General features: G+C 36.7%; 1 protein-coding gene across 2 annotated transcripts; it reads left to right on the top strand.

The window, feature by feature from the left end:
- The first annotated feature begins 178 nt into the window (after positions 1–178).
- Positions 179–11,693, top strand: LOC107749877 (UPF0524 protein C3orf70 homolog B). 2 transcript variants are annotated; one of them, XM_016565094.1, is made up of 4 exons: positions 179–228; positions 1,404–1,496; positions 1,800–1,988; positions 10,991–11,693. In XM_016565094.1, the coding sequence occupies exons 3-4, from the start codon at positions 1,805–1,807 to the stop codon at positions 11,563–11,565; spliced, it is 759 nt and encodes a 252-aa protein (XP_016420580.1). In that variant the 5' UTR covers positions 179–228; positions 1,404–1,496; positions 1,800–1,804; the 3' UTR covers positions 11,566–11,693. The 2 variants fall into 2 exon arrangements, with proteins under 2 accessions (XP_016420580.1, XP_016420578.1); XM_016565092.1 differs by lacking the exon at positions 179–228 and having other exon boundaries at positions 1,020–1,496.
- The last annotated feature ends 7,728 nt before the right edge of the window (positions 11,694–19,421 follow it).

Below are 19,421 nucleotides of genomic sequence, written 5' to 3'. Positions count from 1 at the left end.
AAGATCATTACAAATAAATTATTAAATGCTAAAACTGAATAAATTTAAATGAATAAACTTGGCGTTGCATTTGCAACCATGTGAAAATGGGGGGCTGCAGCCCCCTCAGCACCCCTACTTCCCGCGTCCCTGCTAAACTGTTAATTACTTTCCCATGGTAGGCCATTCCTTCACGATCACCGGAGTCAACAGCGGAATAAGGAAGGCAACAGCCATGGCTAAAAAAAGGTTTGTTTTACAGTCAAATAATTTTTAGGTTACAGTATTATTTTTCCAACTATATGATGGCAGCAGATTGTAGTACGGTACCTTAATGGTCAGTTTTTGATCAATTTCATACATCCTTGCTAAAGTCTTTTTTTATTTTGCATTTTACTGACTCCAGACTGACTGAGTTTTGAACTGTATGATGAATGACCTGTTAATGTGCTTTTTATCATTTATATGGCTGTTCATTCAGTTTGAGGAAAACTTTTTAATTAATTTGGCTTTGAGGATCTGTGTGGAATAGCTGGTCTGTGAGGTGTAGTGTGTATGATGTGATTTGTGCTTTGCTGCAAGGGATAAGTTAATTGCTATTACTTCTGTGCTGCTGCCCAAATGTGTTTTAGGCTGTTTAATTAAACAACACTAAACCCCTGTGTTCACCCCTTTGAACTATGTCCAAAGATGGTGTAGAAATCAAACTATGAAGACCACATTATTTGTACATATACATAGAGCGATCAGAATTTTGCATCAGTACTTAGATTCACTAATATATTATTAAACGATACATTTTTACGGCATTGTTTTAAATGTTCACAGAGTGCCGAAAACCTATCAACATTTCATACATTTGCTCTGTTTTGACCACTATAATAATTACCTACCAAGGATCAGTGTAAAATTATAATTTTTTTAATTTATATTTTTATTATATTATTATTTTAGAATATCTTTCTAAAGCTCGTTCTTTGTTTCATTGTACACCTTACAATACAATTATGTAAATGAGAAAACCTTTGTAATGGCTCTCCGGAGATTATAGCGCCGTCTGCTGGTCACGTGTCGCCACTGCCGCTGTGTGCAGTATAGTATATCTGTCAGCGTGCGAGGCGAGCAGCTCTCAGTCCCGCAACAGCAGCGCGAGGAGTTCACGCGCCACCGGGCTCTTGTTTCACATAAGTTTCAGTCTGTGCTTCTTTGATTAGCTTTTTTTCCCTCTTTAAATAGCGAACGCTCCAGGACCCTTCACATGCACTATTGTTCCTCAATAGAGATCTGGCAGCTACCGTTGTTTTTACTCGTTGAATTGATATTTCTCTGGAAATCTATGAAAACCCAAGGATTATCCGCATCGAGAAGCCATTTGTCAGTTTAAATGGGAAACATGTCATTCTTCATATTCCGTACGACTACAGGGATTTTAATGCAGATGTTGTGGGAAGTTTAATGCAGATATTGTGTGATGGCCGGAAATCATCATCAGCTGTAAGTGCTCAAACCTGAATAAGGTAAGTAAAACCAAACTCCAAATATTATTTGAGACTAACACTCTGCTGTTCTTCATTTATTTTTGATACAGTAATATTTTACATATAATATCACATGGTAATATTATATAATACTGTAAAATAAAATGTGAAATTAAAAACAGTTTTTCATTTGGTATGGACACTTTCATATAAAGTGTGTCCTAAATACATTTTATTCCTTAACATTTTAGACTAAAACTTTCCAATTTGTAATGCATGTTACGTCAGTAGGTAACACTCAGCTCGACAGTGTATTTTCATTGCATGTCTTTCCTCTTACAGTAACCATGGCTTACACCGGAGCTCAGAAGGCTTTGAAGAGTGATAAGTTAGATGAAGCTCAAGCTCTGGCCAAAAGCTGTGCAGGCAGGCCGGACTTTCTCCCCTGTGATGGACTGTCCATCTGCGCGACACACAGCCACGGAAAGTGTTTCAAACTGCACTGGTGCTGCCATCTGGGCTGGTGTCACTGTAAGTGGCCACCTTCTGACACGCAAATGCATTCTATTCCACTCTATTCTATTTATAATACATCACCTGATAAAACAATAAGTGTCTACTACTCTGAGGAGTAGTATCATTCACGTCACACAAAAATCAACAACAAAGGGATAATAATGCAGATGACAGTATGATTAAAGATCACTGCCCAAACATTTTATATATGTAGCAGAAAGAAATATTCTGCTGTCGATCATCTTGCAGGAAAACTAGGTTATATAGTGAATACATGCACACGATTTCATTTTCTTCACTATTTTTATGAATCTAGGGTTTCAAAGATGACATCTATTTGATAAATACCATGCGCTGTGTGTATGATCGCACGATCTGTTTTTCTTATTTATTGTCAGCTGCTTTGGGAACATTTATGAGCTTGTGCTGTCATCAGAAACTGCTGTCTGGTGTCGCTTGGATGCTTTTTCAGCATTATATGACTTCATATGTTTCTGAGAATTTCTTAGTAAGCAAGATGTGTCAGCCAACCTTTATATTTGACTTTATCAAAGCAGACCTCACCCCACAACCTTGACACCACCGCTATATTCTCCAGTCGTTAGCTTGACATGACCCTGGATCTACCAGCCATCAACGTATACACAGGAAGCGACAGCTCCGCTTCTTTAGCAGGATGTTCACTTCCTCTAGTTCACGTCCCTTTGACTGAGTTCAGCTCCTGAGTGATTGTAAAAGCTTTCATTGTGTTTAAGGGAGGTAAATGTCAGCGTGAGGCCTTTAGAACTGTGTGAACTGATCAAACCATATTTAATACCCTCTCATGACACTTCCGTCAGGGGAACTGAACTTTGAGTTCAGCCATCAAATAATAAAAGAATATTATCCTCAATGGCCCTTAGAGTACTTTCAACCCAGAGATTTTTGATTTCCTCTATATTTTAGATTAAGCCCATTCTTTTCCAGCTTATTTTTGGTGTAACTGATTGTGATTACTTATACAGCACAGAAAGGGTACTCTATTTATGTATTTATTTGATCGATAAAAGCATGTCTGTAATCATCACAAATTGTAATAAAACAATGTAATACTGGTCTACAAATGCAGTTATGCAGCCTTTGTTTTATGACTGCTTCATCATTGTTAGCATACATTGTGATAGTGTAATAGTTTTTACTTTTCATTAATGCACACATGAGATATGAAGTTGCAAAATCATGAATTTGGACTATAGGATGGTGGGAGACACTCAAGTGTTTCTTAAATACGTGTATGTCCTTTATCAGTCTGTGCACATTATGACAGCTTTAATCTAGCGTTATTGCAATAGAGACAAAGCATTATGTTAATGCGTGCTCGTGGTTTATCAGCCAGCACACTTTCCCTGTGATATAACTACTGACTGGTGCGCCATTGAAAAGCACTAAATGTACCATAAAATTACAAACACAACATGCTCACCTCGATTTGTATTGTTTAGTATGCCTGTTCAGTTAAATAATTCATGGCTGGAAATCCTGGAGCTCTGATGCATAACTGTGTTGCAGACTTTTGAAATTACACCTAGCACAACTGGTAACTGCTATTCACAACCCCATGTGTGGCTCATTATCAGGTGGAGCACTCATCATTTTATGAAAGATCTACAGATCTTTCGCTTTAGTACACTACCGTTTCAAGTTTTTTTCTGAAATAAATTAAAACTGTTATTCAGCAAGGATGCATTAAATTGATCAAAAGTGACAGTAAAGACATTTTTTATCTTATAAAAGATATCTATTTCAAATAAATGCTGTTGTTTTGAGCCTTCTATTTATCAAAACATATGAAAAAATGTATCATGGCTTTTCACTAAAATATTAAGCAGCAGAACTGTTTTCAACATTAATAATAATAAGAAATGTTTCTTGAGCAATCAGCATATTAGAATAATCATGTCAAACTGAAGACTGGTGTAATTATGCTGAAAATTCAGCTTTGCCATCACAGGAATAAATGATATTTTACAATATATTCAAATAGAAAACAATGATTTTATATTGTAATATTATTTCACAATATTACTATCTTTATACTGTATTTTTTTAAATCAAATAAATGCAGCCTTTGTGAGCATAAGAGACGTTTCTTTTAAAAACATTTAAAAAATTTACTGACCCCACTGAATGAGTACTGAGATTGTGCTCAATGCCAAAAAACTTAAATCCCCTAAATCCTTTCAAATGCAGTTCTGTTTCCATTGTAGAAAAATTCTTTATTGTGTCTTACCTCTTCTTAGGGTGTAGTGAGAGCCCCATCGGGACATCGCTGTGTTATGGTGTACATTGTGATGATTTATTAATATTGCTGTTCCGCAGCACCACACGTGATACAGTCAGCTTTGCTCAGCTGTGTTTGGGTTTGACACTATACAGTCATACTTTGAGCAAATCCATGGTGCGCCATTGAAAAGCACTAAATGTACCATAAAATTACAAACACAACATGCTCACCTCGATTTGTATTGTTTAGTATGCCTGTTCAGTTAAATAATTCATGGCTGGAAATCCTGGAGCTCTGATGCATAACTGTGTTGCAGACTTTTGAAATTACACCTAGCACAACTGGTAACTGCTATTCACAACCCCATGTGTGGCTCATTATCAGGTGGAGCACTCATCATTTTATGAAAGATCTACAGATCTTTCGCTTTAGTACACTACCGTTTCAAGTTTTTTTCTGAAATAAATTAAAACTGTTATTCAGCAAGGATGCATTAAATTGATCAAAAGTGACAGTAAAGACATTTTTTATCTTATAAAAGATATCTATTTCAAATAAATGCTGTTGTTTTGAGCCTTCTATTTATCAAAACATATGAAAAAATGTATCATGGCTTTTCACTAAAATATTAAGCAGCAGAACTGTTTTCAACATTAATAATAATAAGAAATGTTTCTTGAGCAATCAGCATATTAGAATAATCATGTCAAACTGAAGACTGGTGTAATTATGCTGAAAATTCAGCTTTGCCATCACAGGAATAAATGATATTTTACAATATATTCAAATAGAAAACAATGATTTTATATTGTAATATTATTTCACAATATTACTATCTTTATACTGTATTTTTTTAAATCAAATAAATGCAGCCTTTGTGAGCATAAGAGACGTTTCTTTTAAAAACATTTAAAAAATTTACTGACCCCACTGAATGAGTACTGAGATTGTGCTCAATGCCAAAAAACTTAAATCCCCTAAATCCTTTCAAATGCAGTTCTGTTTCCATTGTAGAAAAATTCTTTATTGTGTCTTACCTCTTCTTAGGGTGTAGTGAGAGCCCCATCGGGACATCGCTGTGTTATGGTGTACATTGTGATGATTTATTAATATTGCTGTTCCGCAGCACCACACGTGATACAGTCAGCTTTGCTCAGCTGTGTTTGGGTTTGACACTATACAGTCATACTTTGAGCAAATCCAGGGCTGTGGTGAGAGAGCAGAAGCTGTAAGAGTGGCGTCTGTGCTTGAGGCGTGTACGTGCTGCTTAGTGATGTTATGTGGCCATGTGTGAAACATAGAGAAGGAAGCCTCCTGTTTCTGGCGCTGTGCCTGCAGCTCCAGCTGTCAAACATTGATTTCCTCTGTGAGCTCTGTTCTGGCTTGGAGATCCGGTCCTTTGTCCAACAGATTTATGAAACAAAGAACCTAAAGAAGTCTGTAAATGAATGCCATATCGTACAAGTGGAGCCTCTATTGTTGATTGCACATGAGAAAAGTACAGCGAAATAATGGTGTTCCGCTGAGTTGAGATTGTCGCCACCCCTGCAATTTGCTTCATTTGCACATTTCACAGGACATGTTTGGAATCTCATTAGAATGTAATGAGTTTATTTTGCTTTTGTGTTTCTTTTGTTGTCTTTGCTTTTCTCAGCAAGATATGTTTATTAACAGGGCATGACATTAACTTTTTTGCTCACCGGCCACTGTGGCTAGTGGTTCTCCAAATTTACTAGCCACTCAGCATTTTCACTGGCCACAATTTTGTTGTTGGGAAATTATGTTTTATATGACTTAATACTGCATACAAAAATTTATTCAAATTGATTTCCAGGTCATTTTTGACCTATTTAAAGGGGAATTTTCCCTAACTGTATTAAATGCATGCATCATCTTTCATATCAAATTCTTACATTTTATTAATAATTTCACTTAATATAATAAGATAATATGGGGCTGTTACCAATCATATGAAATCAGTATCTACAAAATCGATCTTTCCACTGCAGAAGAAACAGAAGTGACTTGAGCAGCATTCAGATGCAGTTACACAGACAGTTCAATGTAGCTTAAATATAGCATGAATGCATTTACACTGCATGCAAAATTATAACATTTACACAGTTCAATGTAGCTTAAATATAGCACGAATGCATTTACACCATGCAAAATTATAACATTTACACAGTTCAATGTAGCTTAAATATAGCATGAATGCATTTACACTGCATGGAAAATTATAACAGCATAAATAATGTTGTGAGCTCTGTGTTTTAAAAAATATATATTTTTAATATACAAATATGAAATGTTGGAAAAAATGCAAAGATAAGCTACTATGAAGTAAATCCTAATTAATGAATCATTGAAGCATGCCTTCAAACGATTCGTTCAGACAGCTGATTCATTCAAGAATGAAACAAGTGCCTGTCCTTATGAATGGGCCACTGAATCATTGACTCAAATGATTCAAAATTCAAAAACGCAAATCGTTCATTAACAAAACACCGCTGTGTGTTGCTCAGACATGCGTGACTCTTCTGCTTTGATCTTTGTTTGGAATGGAAAATTTTTCAGTTTCAAAGTTTCTGAAAGTGATACTGTTATCATCTCAGTATTAAAGCTGCAGTCCGTAACTTTTTTGGGTTAAAAATGATCCGAAATCAATATTTGAGCAAGTACATAACCAGCCAGTGTTCGAAACTATCGCCTTTAGCCCGATTCACAACGGTCAGCTTATAATAATGTTTTCTAATTTGAGTGGTACGGGTAGGTTTTCGTGGGAAATTCGAGCATGTCGCTGCGTCATTACGTCACTTCTGTAAACATAAAGAAGTTGTCCCGGCTACTAGGCTATCCCATGTGAGGATGCTGCAGGTGGCAGATTTATAGGCACACACATACTCCTCAAAACATTAGATTCATCCGCGCTGGAGCCGTGCCGGCGCACAACCCACGCAAGGAAAATAATTCCTAACTATAATTCAAAACTTACAGACTGCAGCTTTAACTATAAAAATGTGAATTTGTGAAAATGGTGACGTCATGCGTATACACGTTCAGTCTATAGTTATGAGTGAGTTTCTTTACAAAGTGACATCACCATCTACTGGCCTGGCATGCATAATACAGCGTTTTAGTCATTTTTGCAGCTCTGTGTGGAATTACTTGGAATTCTTTGTATTGAAAATATACTATATTATTATTATTATATTGTTACATATTTTTATACACTGTCTCAAATACTGGAAAAGCTGCTCTCATGCTGTTTTAAAATGTGGTTTAGTTAGTAGTTTTGCTACTTTTAGTTAAACCCTGGCACAGTCATCTGTTTGCAGCACCAGACACAAGATATTTGACAGTTGCTGTCTTATACTTTCCTAAGTGTCCCCTATAAATCCATTCTGGGGAAGTAAATGGGATGGATGGGGTTGCTGTCATATGTTATCTCTGTAGAGCTGACTTCTTTATAATTCAGGGGATGCTTTTGTGAAAGAGAAAGATGGAGACTGAGCATGTGAGAAAGACGCTTAGACAAAGAGACATGAGACAAGAGACTTACTGTCAAAGGCCATGAGTGAATGAGTATGTTGATCTGAGCCTTAGATAAAAGGAGATTAGTGTTGTCATAGATGTCCTGATCACACCCCGGCTGAATTCTGCCAGTTGTGTGGAACGGAACGGAAATGAGCTGTATGATGCCATATGTCCCTCCCTCTCTGGACTTTTCATTTTGACAATTTTTCAACAAAGGGGAGCATGAGCGCCCTCCTGAATCACAAAATGACAAATGGGACAAACAAATCCCCCTTGATCAAACTTTCGATATACACTGCCTGGCCAAAAAAATCTCACCGTCTAGATTCAAATAAGCAAATACTTGGAATTTTAAGATTTAATGATTATTGCAGTGATTATATGTTTCTGGTTGACTGACCCTAGCTGATGCAGTGATTTAGCTTTTTATTTCTCAAACTACAATGTTGGAAGACGTACTCATGCCCATATTCCAAGATGAATCCAGATGTCAAGATTCATCAGGCTCAAATGATGAAAGATTGGCCACCTCAAGAGTCCTGAGCTTGACCCCATTGAAAGTCTTTGGTATGTGCTAGAGTCGATTTTACAATGTCTGTCCAAAAAAGTTGCACTCTTGAATATTTCTTTGGACCACCTTTAGCTTTGATAACATTGTGCATTCATTGTGGCATTGTTTTGAGAATGTTAAGCAACATCACACCATTTATTTCCATCGAGAGTTGCAATAATGTTTGGCTGAGATCTTGTATTGACAATGGAAGAGCCGAATCACTCTGTAAAGCTAACACACTCCAACACATACACTCTAAAAATGCTAGGTTAAACACAATAATTTCTGGGTTATTTGGCAACCCAGCACTGGTTTAATATTGGACAGAATGCATGCTGGGTTTGTTTGACCCAACATGCTGGGTTGTTTTATTTAACTCAACTGTTACTATATTGCTGGCTTAAAATGGGTTGGAAATGAGAAATCACACACATAATTACTTGAGGCAACAGTAATGATCAAAAGATGAACATTTATTAATAAGCAAGAACACCCATTGACAAAAACATAAGACAAATTGAATTTACTGTATTTTGATTAGCATAGATTACATTACAATATTACATACATTTAAACTTGTTTAACAAGCATTTTAGAAATAAAAACGTACAATTTAAAAGTAATGTTTTAATTCAAGTTTTTTCAACCGTTCTCTGTTATCCCTTTCAAAATAGAGCTGATTCTTGTGTTGCCGAACAGGTGATGGGCTGAGATTGACCCAGCCACTAAACCCAATGGCTGGATGACACAAAAGCTACCCAACACTGGAAAAAACAACCCAATATATGACCCAACAGGCTCAACCCAGCGGTTGGATAAATTTTTAGAGTGTACCAAAGACTTTCAGTGGGGCTAAGCTCAGGAATCTGTGGTGGCCAATTCATGCGTGAAAATGATTCCTCAAGCTCCCTGAACCATTATCTCACAATAAATCTTGACATTGTCATTGTGGAATATGTACATGTTGTATGACTTCCAACATGGTTGTTTAACAAATAAAAAGATACACAGCATCAGTTAGGGTTACAACCATACAGCCTACAGATTAAACATTTATTTCACATATTAGATCAATTGTAGCTTTTGGTGTGAATGGACAACACACTCAGTGTGTGTGTGTTTTTTTTTTTTTTGGTTAAAAAATAAACTTTGCCCCTTAATAAAAAAGAAAATAAAAACATCCAAATATACATATCAAAGTCTATTCAACATTCAGCAACTGGCTGTGGGGCTGTTTCTCATTTCATACGCAGAGAGGTTAACCAATCACAACAGAGGTTATTTTTGCATAGACATATTATAGCTACAATATGATGGTTTTCCTTTGAATCTTATAACTAAATCATGATTCTTTTAGTTGCAAGAAACATTATCTGACATTCTTAGTGGATTGTGATAAAAAATAAAATGCTACAACGTGTAGAATAAGCCCTGTTAATTCATTCTGTGAAAGTAGTATTGCTGCACTGTAATACAACCTCAGTGGATTACAGCATAATATTTGGATTATTCATTTTTATCTCTGACTATTCTGAATGTGCACAGGTTTTTTGTTATGTAATGAAATATGTTTCAATGAATTACATTTGACAATTTTAGATTTTTGATCTGTCTTTCATGACAGCAAATCCAAAGATGAACTAAACTGGTGTGTGCCAGTAGTTTTCATCGGCATTTCGTCGCCACAGGTTTTTGAATAACTTTCTCTGTGTGAGATACTGGTGTGTGCTTTAATGAAAACAAAACGGATTGATTTGTAAATGATGATGACATTCAGACCAGAGGTCTGGCACTAATACTGCAGTGCACTGCAAGAGACTGTACATAATGAAGCATCCTGTGAGTTTTAATGCAATCCATATTTTCTTTTTTTTTTCTGGATAACTCAGTTATACTTAAAGGAACCGTTCACCCAAAAATAAAAATTTGCTGAATATTTACTCACCCAGGGGCCATCCAAGATGTAGATGAGTTTGTTTCTCTGTCAGAACAGATTTAGAGACATTTAGCATCACATCAATTGCTCACTAATGGATCCTCTTCAGTGAATGGGTATCTGCTGTCAGAATGAGTCCAAACAGCTGATAAAACATCACAATAATCCACAAGTAATTCACATGACTCTAGTCCATCAGTTAACATCTTGTGAAGTGAAAAGCTGCATGTAAGAAACAAATCAATCATTCAGAAGCTGTTACTTCAAACGAGTCATCTATCGATAATATTGCTCTCTCCAGTGAAAAAGTAATCTCATCTGAATCAGGAGAGAAGTAGGCACAGATCAAGCACACCTTATTGGTTTATTTGTTTCTAGAGTGAAATCCTGTGGATTAGTAGTGTATTATTGGTTTGCACTCTCAGTCTGACGGCACCCATTCACTGCAGAGGATCCATTAGTGAGCAAATTATGTAATACTAAATTTCTCCAAATCTGTTCCGATGGAGAAACAAACTCATCTACATGATGGCCTGAAGGTGAGCACATTTTCAGCAAATTTTATTAAACTATTCCTTTAAAGTTTTGCTACCTAAATATTCCCAAAGCCTCAGCTTAAATTTACTGCTTGCTTCAGTGTTGATGAGGTAATAAAATTGTAATGCTCAAATTAGTATGTGCTTTCTAACACATCCAGCTAATGATCTCCTTTTACTCTGTCTGTACAGGTAAATATGTCTACCAGCCCATGACCAATGTCGCTCAGCTACCCAGCACACCTGTTCCGGCCGCTCCATCTGACTGCACCGACACCATCAATCTGTCCATCTCTCTGACTGAGCGCTTCCTCCGCATCTCCCCCCGTTTCCTGCCTCCACCTTGTCCAGAATCTCCCAAATACTGCAATATTGCTGAACTGTTTATCGATGACTACATTGTCAAACGCATCAACGGCAAGATGTGCTACGTTCAGCGGCCCCCAGTTCACACGGAGGCCCCTCCCACTCCACCTCCAAATCCCGCCTCTCTGACACCACAGAAACAGCAGCAGACTGTTGAAGAGACTGTTAAAGGTCCAAAAATGGGCCACTGCTCTTCGCCCTCCAACTCCGAGGACTCAGGGATCAACGCATTGGGAGGACACTATCTGGAGTCCTGTGAGGAAGAGTCTGAGGAAGAGGATGAACTTAGCACTGATGGACACTCGAGTCCGGGAAGTCTATGGGATCAGGATGATTGCACCCTACTGTCCCCTTCCAAATCCATTGTGGAGATTATTGAAAATATTGAAACTACTGTGTGATATTTGCTCTTTTTGTTCTTTTGACATCTCTCTCTCTCTTTGTCTGACAAGATAAACGCATTGTGTTAAAATAAATATTGTATGTAGAGGAAAATGCTACACCCATAAAGACAGTGCTATACTTTATATTTGTCTTTAATCTCTGTGCTCATTGTTACGCCTCACATGGTCCTTAATTTGATGTTAATCACAGTTCTTGACGTTAAATATGCAATATGAAAGACCTTTTGGATAGAAGTGAACTAAATACCATTATTGAGCAAACTGCGTTCTTGCCTTACCTCAATTCACTATAGTAATCCATATTGAACTGGGGTTAAATCACGTAAAATGAATTGGGGAATTGGGGCTAATTTATTCCAAATGAATTATTTTATAGTCATGCCAGTACAAAGAAAATATGGTCAGGCTACTGTGGTGGCTACATTATGCTATACTTGCTCCGATAACATATTTTTCAGATGTTCATCTTGTAGGATTTTCTTCTTAGTAAATCTTTGTGTAGCTAGCAAGATATGGTGATAACATTCATCCATGCACCCTCAAACTGTCAGAATCATCTGTGCAGAAGAGCAGTGTCGACTCACAACCGAGGTAAAACTAAGCCTGCAATTTTATGTTTGCACCACTGATGGCGATAGTGAGGTTTAAGGAGAACAAATGACACTTCTGCACCTAAACCTGCTTTGCCACATTACAACTAAACAGTTGACCAATATATGAAGTTAAATGTGAAATATTTAGACCCTTCTAAGAGAACATTTCATTCTCAATGAAGGAGTTGTTTTCATGTATTTAGAGAGCAGAGTGAGCAGAGTTTTACTGATACTGAAAGCTGGCATCTGGTCAACCATCATCCAGGAGGAGGTCAGTGCTTCAGATATGTCATTTTTCATGTTCTTTAAAAGAGTAGAGTAACAGACATGGCATTTAATTTATTCATTATGTGTGTTCCCTGGAAATTAAACATAACAGTGGTATTGTTAGCACCTACTCTACCAAAGGAGCTATGGTAGCAGGTGCAATGAAGACATATTGGTGTTTTTTTTTATCTGTCGTGGTGCTTTTTACCATATTTAGCTAGCTTCACTATTCCTAGTAGCTTTGGAGAGGAAAAGGCTTTGTTGGTCTTTGATAATTTAATAGTTTCTGACTCTAAGTGCTAAATACGACTGGCCTTTCGAATCACAAACTTACGTAAGACCATTCAGAACCCTCTGTGGTGTCAACATAATGCATTTTCATCAAGGCTAATCCTAGTCCAAAACACAGAACATGAATAGGGCACATCATTAACATTGGATGCAAATTATATTCATGCTACTTTAACTGATATTAGTCATACATGTTCCTGGCAATTATGACCATGATTGGCAAATCCTTTCCTTCAGTTCTCTTGCCAGGTTTAACAAAAAGGAACAGGTGTCTTGGTACAAAGGTTTCTTTTTCAGGTCCACTTTAATTATCATTAACATTATGATGCTTTTCTTAGGTCTTGGTATTGTTAGTGCTCTAATTTCCATGTAAACACGGCTAAAATGTTTTTCTTTTGCCTCAGTCATCAAGATATCATACTTGAAATGTCCTTGAAATCCACAGTAGTGGATTCAGGATACAGCGTTTATGGTAATTATGAATAATAATTTCAAACGAAAAGTTGCCCAGATGGCACACTGCATCAAAATTAGTAGATATAGTTTATCGAACAGACACAAGAGATGATTTACGTTGACTCTTAGTTTGATTGAACATTATTTCTTAAGCTCAGATCAAACAATGGATACGTCATATCTGATGAAATTCGCAAAGGTCATGGTATTTTAGTGCATCTAGCCATGTCACAAAATCAGCTTAGCCTGTTTAAAAAATATATATATATTTCTCTAACATTGTTGTCTTTGAATTCCATTAGTGGATGATGAAAAAAAAAAATTTTTTTTCAATGTCATTTTTGGAGAAAACATGAGGGATGCTTGCACCTCAATGCCTTTATGGTGTTTTTGGTGATTGCCAGTGCACTGCTTTTACGTCTGTTTTTAGTTTCTTGATATACGGTTCCTGGGTGGTTACTAGGGCATTGCTAGGTGGTTATTTTTTTCTTAATCTGATCGCTTAGAAAAGTAATACCACACCTCACCTTAACATGCTGCGCAATTTGAGTTATCATTCATATTCATTTCACAAGATGTGATGTGTAGTATGTGCTCAAATTATTACATAACGTGAAGCACATTAACTATTGTTAGACGAGAACAAAAGAGTTCGCAGCAGGCTCGAGCTGGTCATGTGATTTCACTGCATTGACCATTGACAAATTTTGTTAATTTGAATATACCTTTAGGATTAGAGTTTTCCTCAATCCCTAACCATAAGTATACGCGGTAATAGTAATATTTGCCTTATTATAATCTCATTTGAATAATACTCTACCAAATGACCATCAGAAACAGCAGTGTAAGATTGTGAAGACATGACGAGCAAGAGTTTTTTTTTTGCACTGCAGGCTGCTAGATCAAAAAATGGAGCGTGTGATGTGCTTCAATCATTCCTCAGGGGATGTCAGGATACAAACATCACCTGCAGTAGATACGGATTGATTTCTCCTCTGTGTGCTGTCATGTTTATATAGCACACTGTTTCTTACACTGCATTTTTAAGACGGCACTTTAATGCTCCTATGTCTGCTCTCGTGTGTGACCATATTTTATTTTACAAAGAAATAATTAGAGTACAGAATTACAATAAAAGCACAGGTCACCCCAAACATGACAATTCTGTCTTCATTTAATGACTTTACCTCATTTAAAACCCCCCTTTTTTCTGTGGAACACAAAAGGAGATGTTTTGAAAAATGTTTATGCTGCTCCATACAACAAAAGCATATAGTAACTAGAGTAGGTAGAAAAGCAGCATGAACATTCTTCAAAACTTTTCCTTTTGTGTTCCATGCCAGAAAGAAAGCCATACAGGTATGAAACGACATGAAGGTGAGTAAATACTGACAGAATTTACATTTTGGGGTGATCTATTCCTTTAATTAGACTGAGAAAACACAAAGGCGATCTTAATTATGATTTGACACTTATTGCCCCTATTATAAATTTGTGCTGCATAAAGAATGGGAAAAAAGTCAGAACGTCAAACAGCAGGTTCGAGCTCTCGGTTTTCCAGCTTCGTTTTGCGTGTGTCCTTTTCAGCGTTGACATATTCCTCTGAAAATATGAATATTTTAATACATAAGCCCACAGCAGTCTGAGCACACACACACACACACTGAGTCAACTCAATGAAATCACACGAGCAGACGCATGCGTCGAATGACGTCTGTAATCTCATGAGCGGAAACCCCGCCGCTGAACATTCTTATTTTCAGAAGGACAATCTCATTTTTTCTTCTTCGTTGCAGGAATAAAATCCCTCTGATTGAGGTAAATCAAGCCACTACTGGATCGGGAACTCACCAATAGTTCACCTGATAAACAGCTGCCACAGTCTGTGGTCCGTGTGCAGACCTCTGTGGGAGATCTGGGTTTGATAAGCTCCATAAATGTCTCTGAGTCACCCTGCCGAGCCCTCCGCTGCGCTCACCCTGTAAAATATTCATTGCTTTTCTCTTCTCCTCAAAGATTGTTTTTTGGAGGTTGTTGTTTTTCTTCAACATGGCCCTGACTCCACAGTCCACAGTCTATTGAGATATTCATTATACTAACCGTGCACAAACAGTGCTTTTTCAAGGAAAACCAATGCTGAAGAGACAGGGTCAGATTCACAATGCAAATGAAGAGGGATACTATTGAAATTGTATGTGTGGATGCTGCTGCAAAAGAAAGGCTGAAATTGATATTCAAATGTGCTTGATATGAATTGTATGAGGCCCGTGTGCATTTGATGGCCGGCAATCATTTATACCTTATGAATTGACAGTAGCGCAGATGTTTATTGCTCTGTGTGTGTTATTAGCCCTCCTGGGTAGGAATACATTCATAACGGTGTGAGTCACGGGCATCTTCTTGTAAATGACTTCAGCGGTCATACGAGACTATGAATCTGATTAAGGTAATAGTTTTGAAGTGTCATGTCAAGCCTGAAGTGCTCTGACCTTGAAGCACTATGGATAAATGACTGAAAGAAAAGATCAACGTAAATACTGATGCTTTTATTTTAGTAGGTTTTTATAATCCACTTCAAACTTGTAGAATCCACTTACATCCTGCTTTAAAATACATTTGAAACTGAACTATAACTAGGCATAAATCTGTATCAAAATTCAAGTCCAAAGCTTCTTAAACAGGACAAATTATTTTGAAAAGTTATTTTAGTTATATTATTAATTATACTCACAGTGTAACTCATTAATATATGAAGTGGTTATTCATTATTCATGAAAATATAAATAATTAATATTCATGTGAATGTTTTTTCCCAACAAAAGTACTTTATCGTAATCTGTAATCGGTCCATATTCAAATGTTAGCAGTGTTTTACTCCATTTTAGTGAAGCACTTGTGACAAATGAGCCACTCAATCTAGGAGAGAATATGGTAGCTTTTCAGATTTCCATTGTTCTAAGTGCTTAACCGAAGATACCCAAAATAGGATGATGAAAGTAGGATAAATATTGGGCTAGGCAGGCATAGGCAGTCTGTCATCATTCGGTTTTCCCTCTCATCACCTCTCCACCCCCAGTCTATTATCATGAGAAAGAGCAGCATGCTCACTGGCGGCGAATACTGATGGGCTTTGTGCTGATAAGTGGAAGGCCATTGTGGCTGGATTATGTTTTTTGACAGATTGCTAAGTGCTTGTTTTGGTGATTTGGTTTGTGTGCTTTTATAGATTGTCTGATGTGGGCTCAATCTGTGCTTTACTGCGCTGTTGTTCATAAATGCCAAGCATTTTACCAATGTACAGGCAACAAATGCTTATTTTTTTTTCCTCCAGAGAAAGCAGTGCAATAGAGAGCAGCGAACAAATTCTCTGTGAGCTTTTGTAACGAGCAGTTATTTTAGTTCAACCATTTTTCAGCATCTCAGCAGTTCTCTCCACTCTTGATTTTTCACTGTTTCCCTCCAATAAATATGAGAAATAAAGCCCATGGCAAAATGTTTTGAACCATATTTGGTGATGCGTTTCTATCCTTAGTGATAGCAGTAAATAAAATAACATTATAAACCTGTAAAACAAAATGACAAAATATATATTAAATAGTTATTGAAATATAACAGTAAACATCTTTAAAATAATTGCATATGTATTGCATGCGAATAGCAAAAATAAAAATAATGACTTAGTACTGTACTGTTTACAAGTTGTTACTAAAATCGCATAATTTCTGTTTGATATTTGAAAACCTTTGTAGCTGGTAAATAAAATATTGTAAGCCTGTGAAAAAATAATAGTACAATATATTAAATATTTACTGAAATATCATCAATATGTAAATAATTATATAATATATTCTAAAAAAAAATTGCATATTTATTGCATGAAATAACAATAATGAAGCATAGCTTATTAATGATTCCTAGTTGAAGTCGATGAAGGCAATCTGAAAAACAAAATTTGTTTCTGACTCATTGTCTTGCTGTTTTGCATCAGAAAAACGGTTCTATTCTGTCCAAGCTCTGGCAAATCCACTACTAATCAGTAAACCTTCCCATGGGACAGAGACAAATTGTCTCCTGTTTGCTCTCTTGAATCCTGTCGGACATCTGCAAAGCTCCTGAGACAGTTAATGCAAGCCTATTTGAGCCGTCACTGTTAATCCCACTGTTTCAAGAAGAATCCTAATCAACACTGAAAGAATGAGTGATGGATGATCACTGTCTACCTCTCTATCTGTCCTCTTTCAGTTCTAAGGTTGTCTCCTAAGTTTACTGACTTTGTAAACAGATGACAGTTCATGCTCTGTTCAGAAACTGTAGTTACTCATGCCCACCCTCTGGACATTATAATGTTCTTTCATGAATTTAGGGGCCATTAACTCTGATGCTCATAGTTCTTTATTCTTCTAGTACGGCAATAAAAAGTTATTAAATTTGAGACACTGATCTCAATATTTCTGGTGCCAGACTTGGTCTCTCAAATCTTCTAGCAATATAACATTTGCATTTAGTGCATCAATGAATTTGACGGCAAGGATGCCATACAGAAAGGGAGGAGTTTTTGTTTTCATAATGCTTTTACATATTGAAGGAAATCTTGGTATTTGTCATGTAACCATACCCTGAGAGCACCTGAATGGATTTGTCTTTCTGCCATTTTTTAACAGATTTCAGTATGGCCCAGTTTTCAACAAACTAGCTGAGATCATATAGAGTGCTGCAGGGATGACGTCTTTTTGCAGGCCAAAACCCAGAAATGAGTCAGCATTTTAGCACTTCTGGTTCCATCAGCCCAAAGTCATTTGTTTGTTCAATGGTTTTTTTTGGTTAAATGCCTGAAATAAGGTCGGTTAACACAAGTTCAAGATATTTTCACATTTTACTCTACAAAACATAACATCAGTAATACCACTCTTGCGGTTGCTATGAAAGGGACTGAAGAGGTGGTCAAGGAGAGATTATTTACTGCAATATTCCAAAAGCCAAAATCCTATTGGTGTTTTTGAGGGAACTTTGGTGCTAACTTCCTGGTTGGCCTACAAAAAATACATCATCACTACAACAATTTATTCAGATGAAGTCTCACTAATTTGGATTTTTGAAGCGCAAAAACATATGACTGTAACACCAATCTGGAAGTAAGGACATGAGCCTATATCTTCATAATGCTTTATCAATTTGCAACATTTGTAATTTGCATTGCAACCATCATGCCCTGAAGGTGTAGGTTCCAAACAGCACCATCTACTTGTCAAAAGTTATAAGCAATAAACAATATTTGTTTTGCATGTTTATGTGGATACTTACTTAAAAAATCCAAAACAGGCTACAGTCAAGATCTTTCAGTGATACATTATAAATTCTGTATTCTGTATACTGTATGTTTCACTCAGCACTCTTGTATTTTCTGAATATTTGCCATATTTGATGTAAATCTCTGTCTTCTAGCAGCAGCCACTTTGAAGGTTGGAGCACTTGGGTGAGCATTGCTTGCTCATTAAGCCTGACTGCTTATTGAAATTTTCATAGGGTTTCTTGTTTGTCAGCAGTTGTGGGCTTGATGCTGAAGAGAGGAGGTCTGGTTAGGCTTTGGAAAGCCTGTTTGAGGAAAGAAGATGTGTATTTTCAGCCCAGACAGCTGAAGTTGCAGGTCAGTTGAGTGAGTTTAATGAGGTGGATGTGTGATAAAACTCATGACACAGTGCTTGGCACTAAATTTCCTCTCTGCTCCCTTCACACTCAAATCCCGGCCCACCTGACTAATCATTTAAAAAGTAAACAGGAGAACATATGAAGTGTGTGTTAGTGTGGAGGGCAGAACAGAGTACAAGATATTAATTATTTTCAACAATTTCAAAATGAAGATTTTTTGGAGAAAAAGAAATGGGGGTCAAATAAATGTTAAATATGAGAGTGAAAGATGTTAAATTCTTGTTACAAGATGCCTAGAAATCCTAAATTACAGAGGGAATGATAAAGAGTAAACAAGTTGCTTTTATCACTTTATTTTTTGTCTGGGTTTCTCTCATCTTTGTTGTTTGTCTGGGATATAAAGTATACCACCATTCCCCACAGTCTTTAACCACATTCATTCTCCATTATAATTCGTTGTCTAAGCAGAGTATTTTGCAGTGTGTCAGATCTGTAGAAGTGCGTCTAATTAAGACCAAACTGCTTGCTTGCATTTTTACTGTCTTGTATGTAGAATTACCTAAACACACACATACACACACACACACACACACAACAACA

Source organism: Sinocyclocheilus rhinocerous, unplaced genomic scaffold (assembly GCF_001515625.1).
Source record: "Sinocyclocheilus rhinocerous isolate Xijiao unplaced genomic scaffold, SAMN03320098_v1.1 scaffold1473, whole genome shotgun sequence".
NCBI lineage: Eukaryota > Metazoa > Chordata > Actinopteri > Cypriniformes > Cyprinidae > Sinocyclocheilus > Sinocyclocheilus rhinocerous.
Note: the sequence above shows the minus strand (reverse complement) of the source record. Positions and strands in the feature narration are given on the sequence as shown.

Excerpts from the sequence above, each read along its gene's own strand:
- LOC107749877 (XM_016565094.1), top strand. The coding sequence starts at position 1,805 with ATGGCTTACACCGGAGCTCAGAAGGCTTTGAAGAGTGATAAGTTAGAT. Across the intron at positions 1,989-10,990 it reads CCATCTGGGCTGGTGTCACT|GTAAATATGTCTACCAGCCC; the intron begins GTAAGTGGCCAC and ends CTGTCTGTACAG.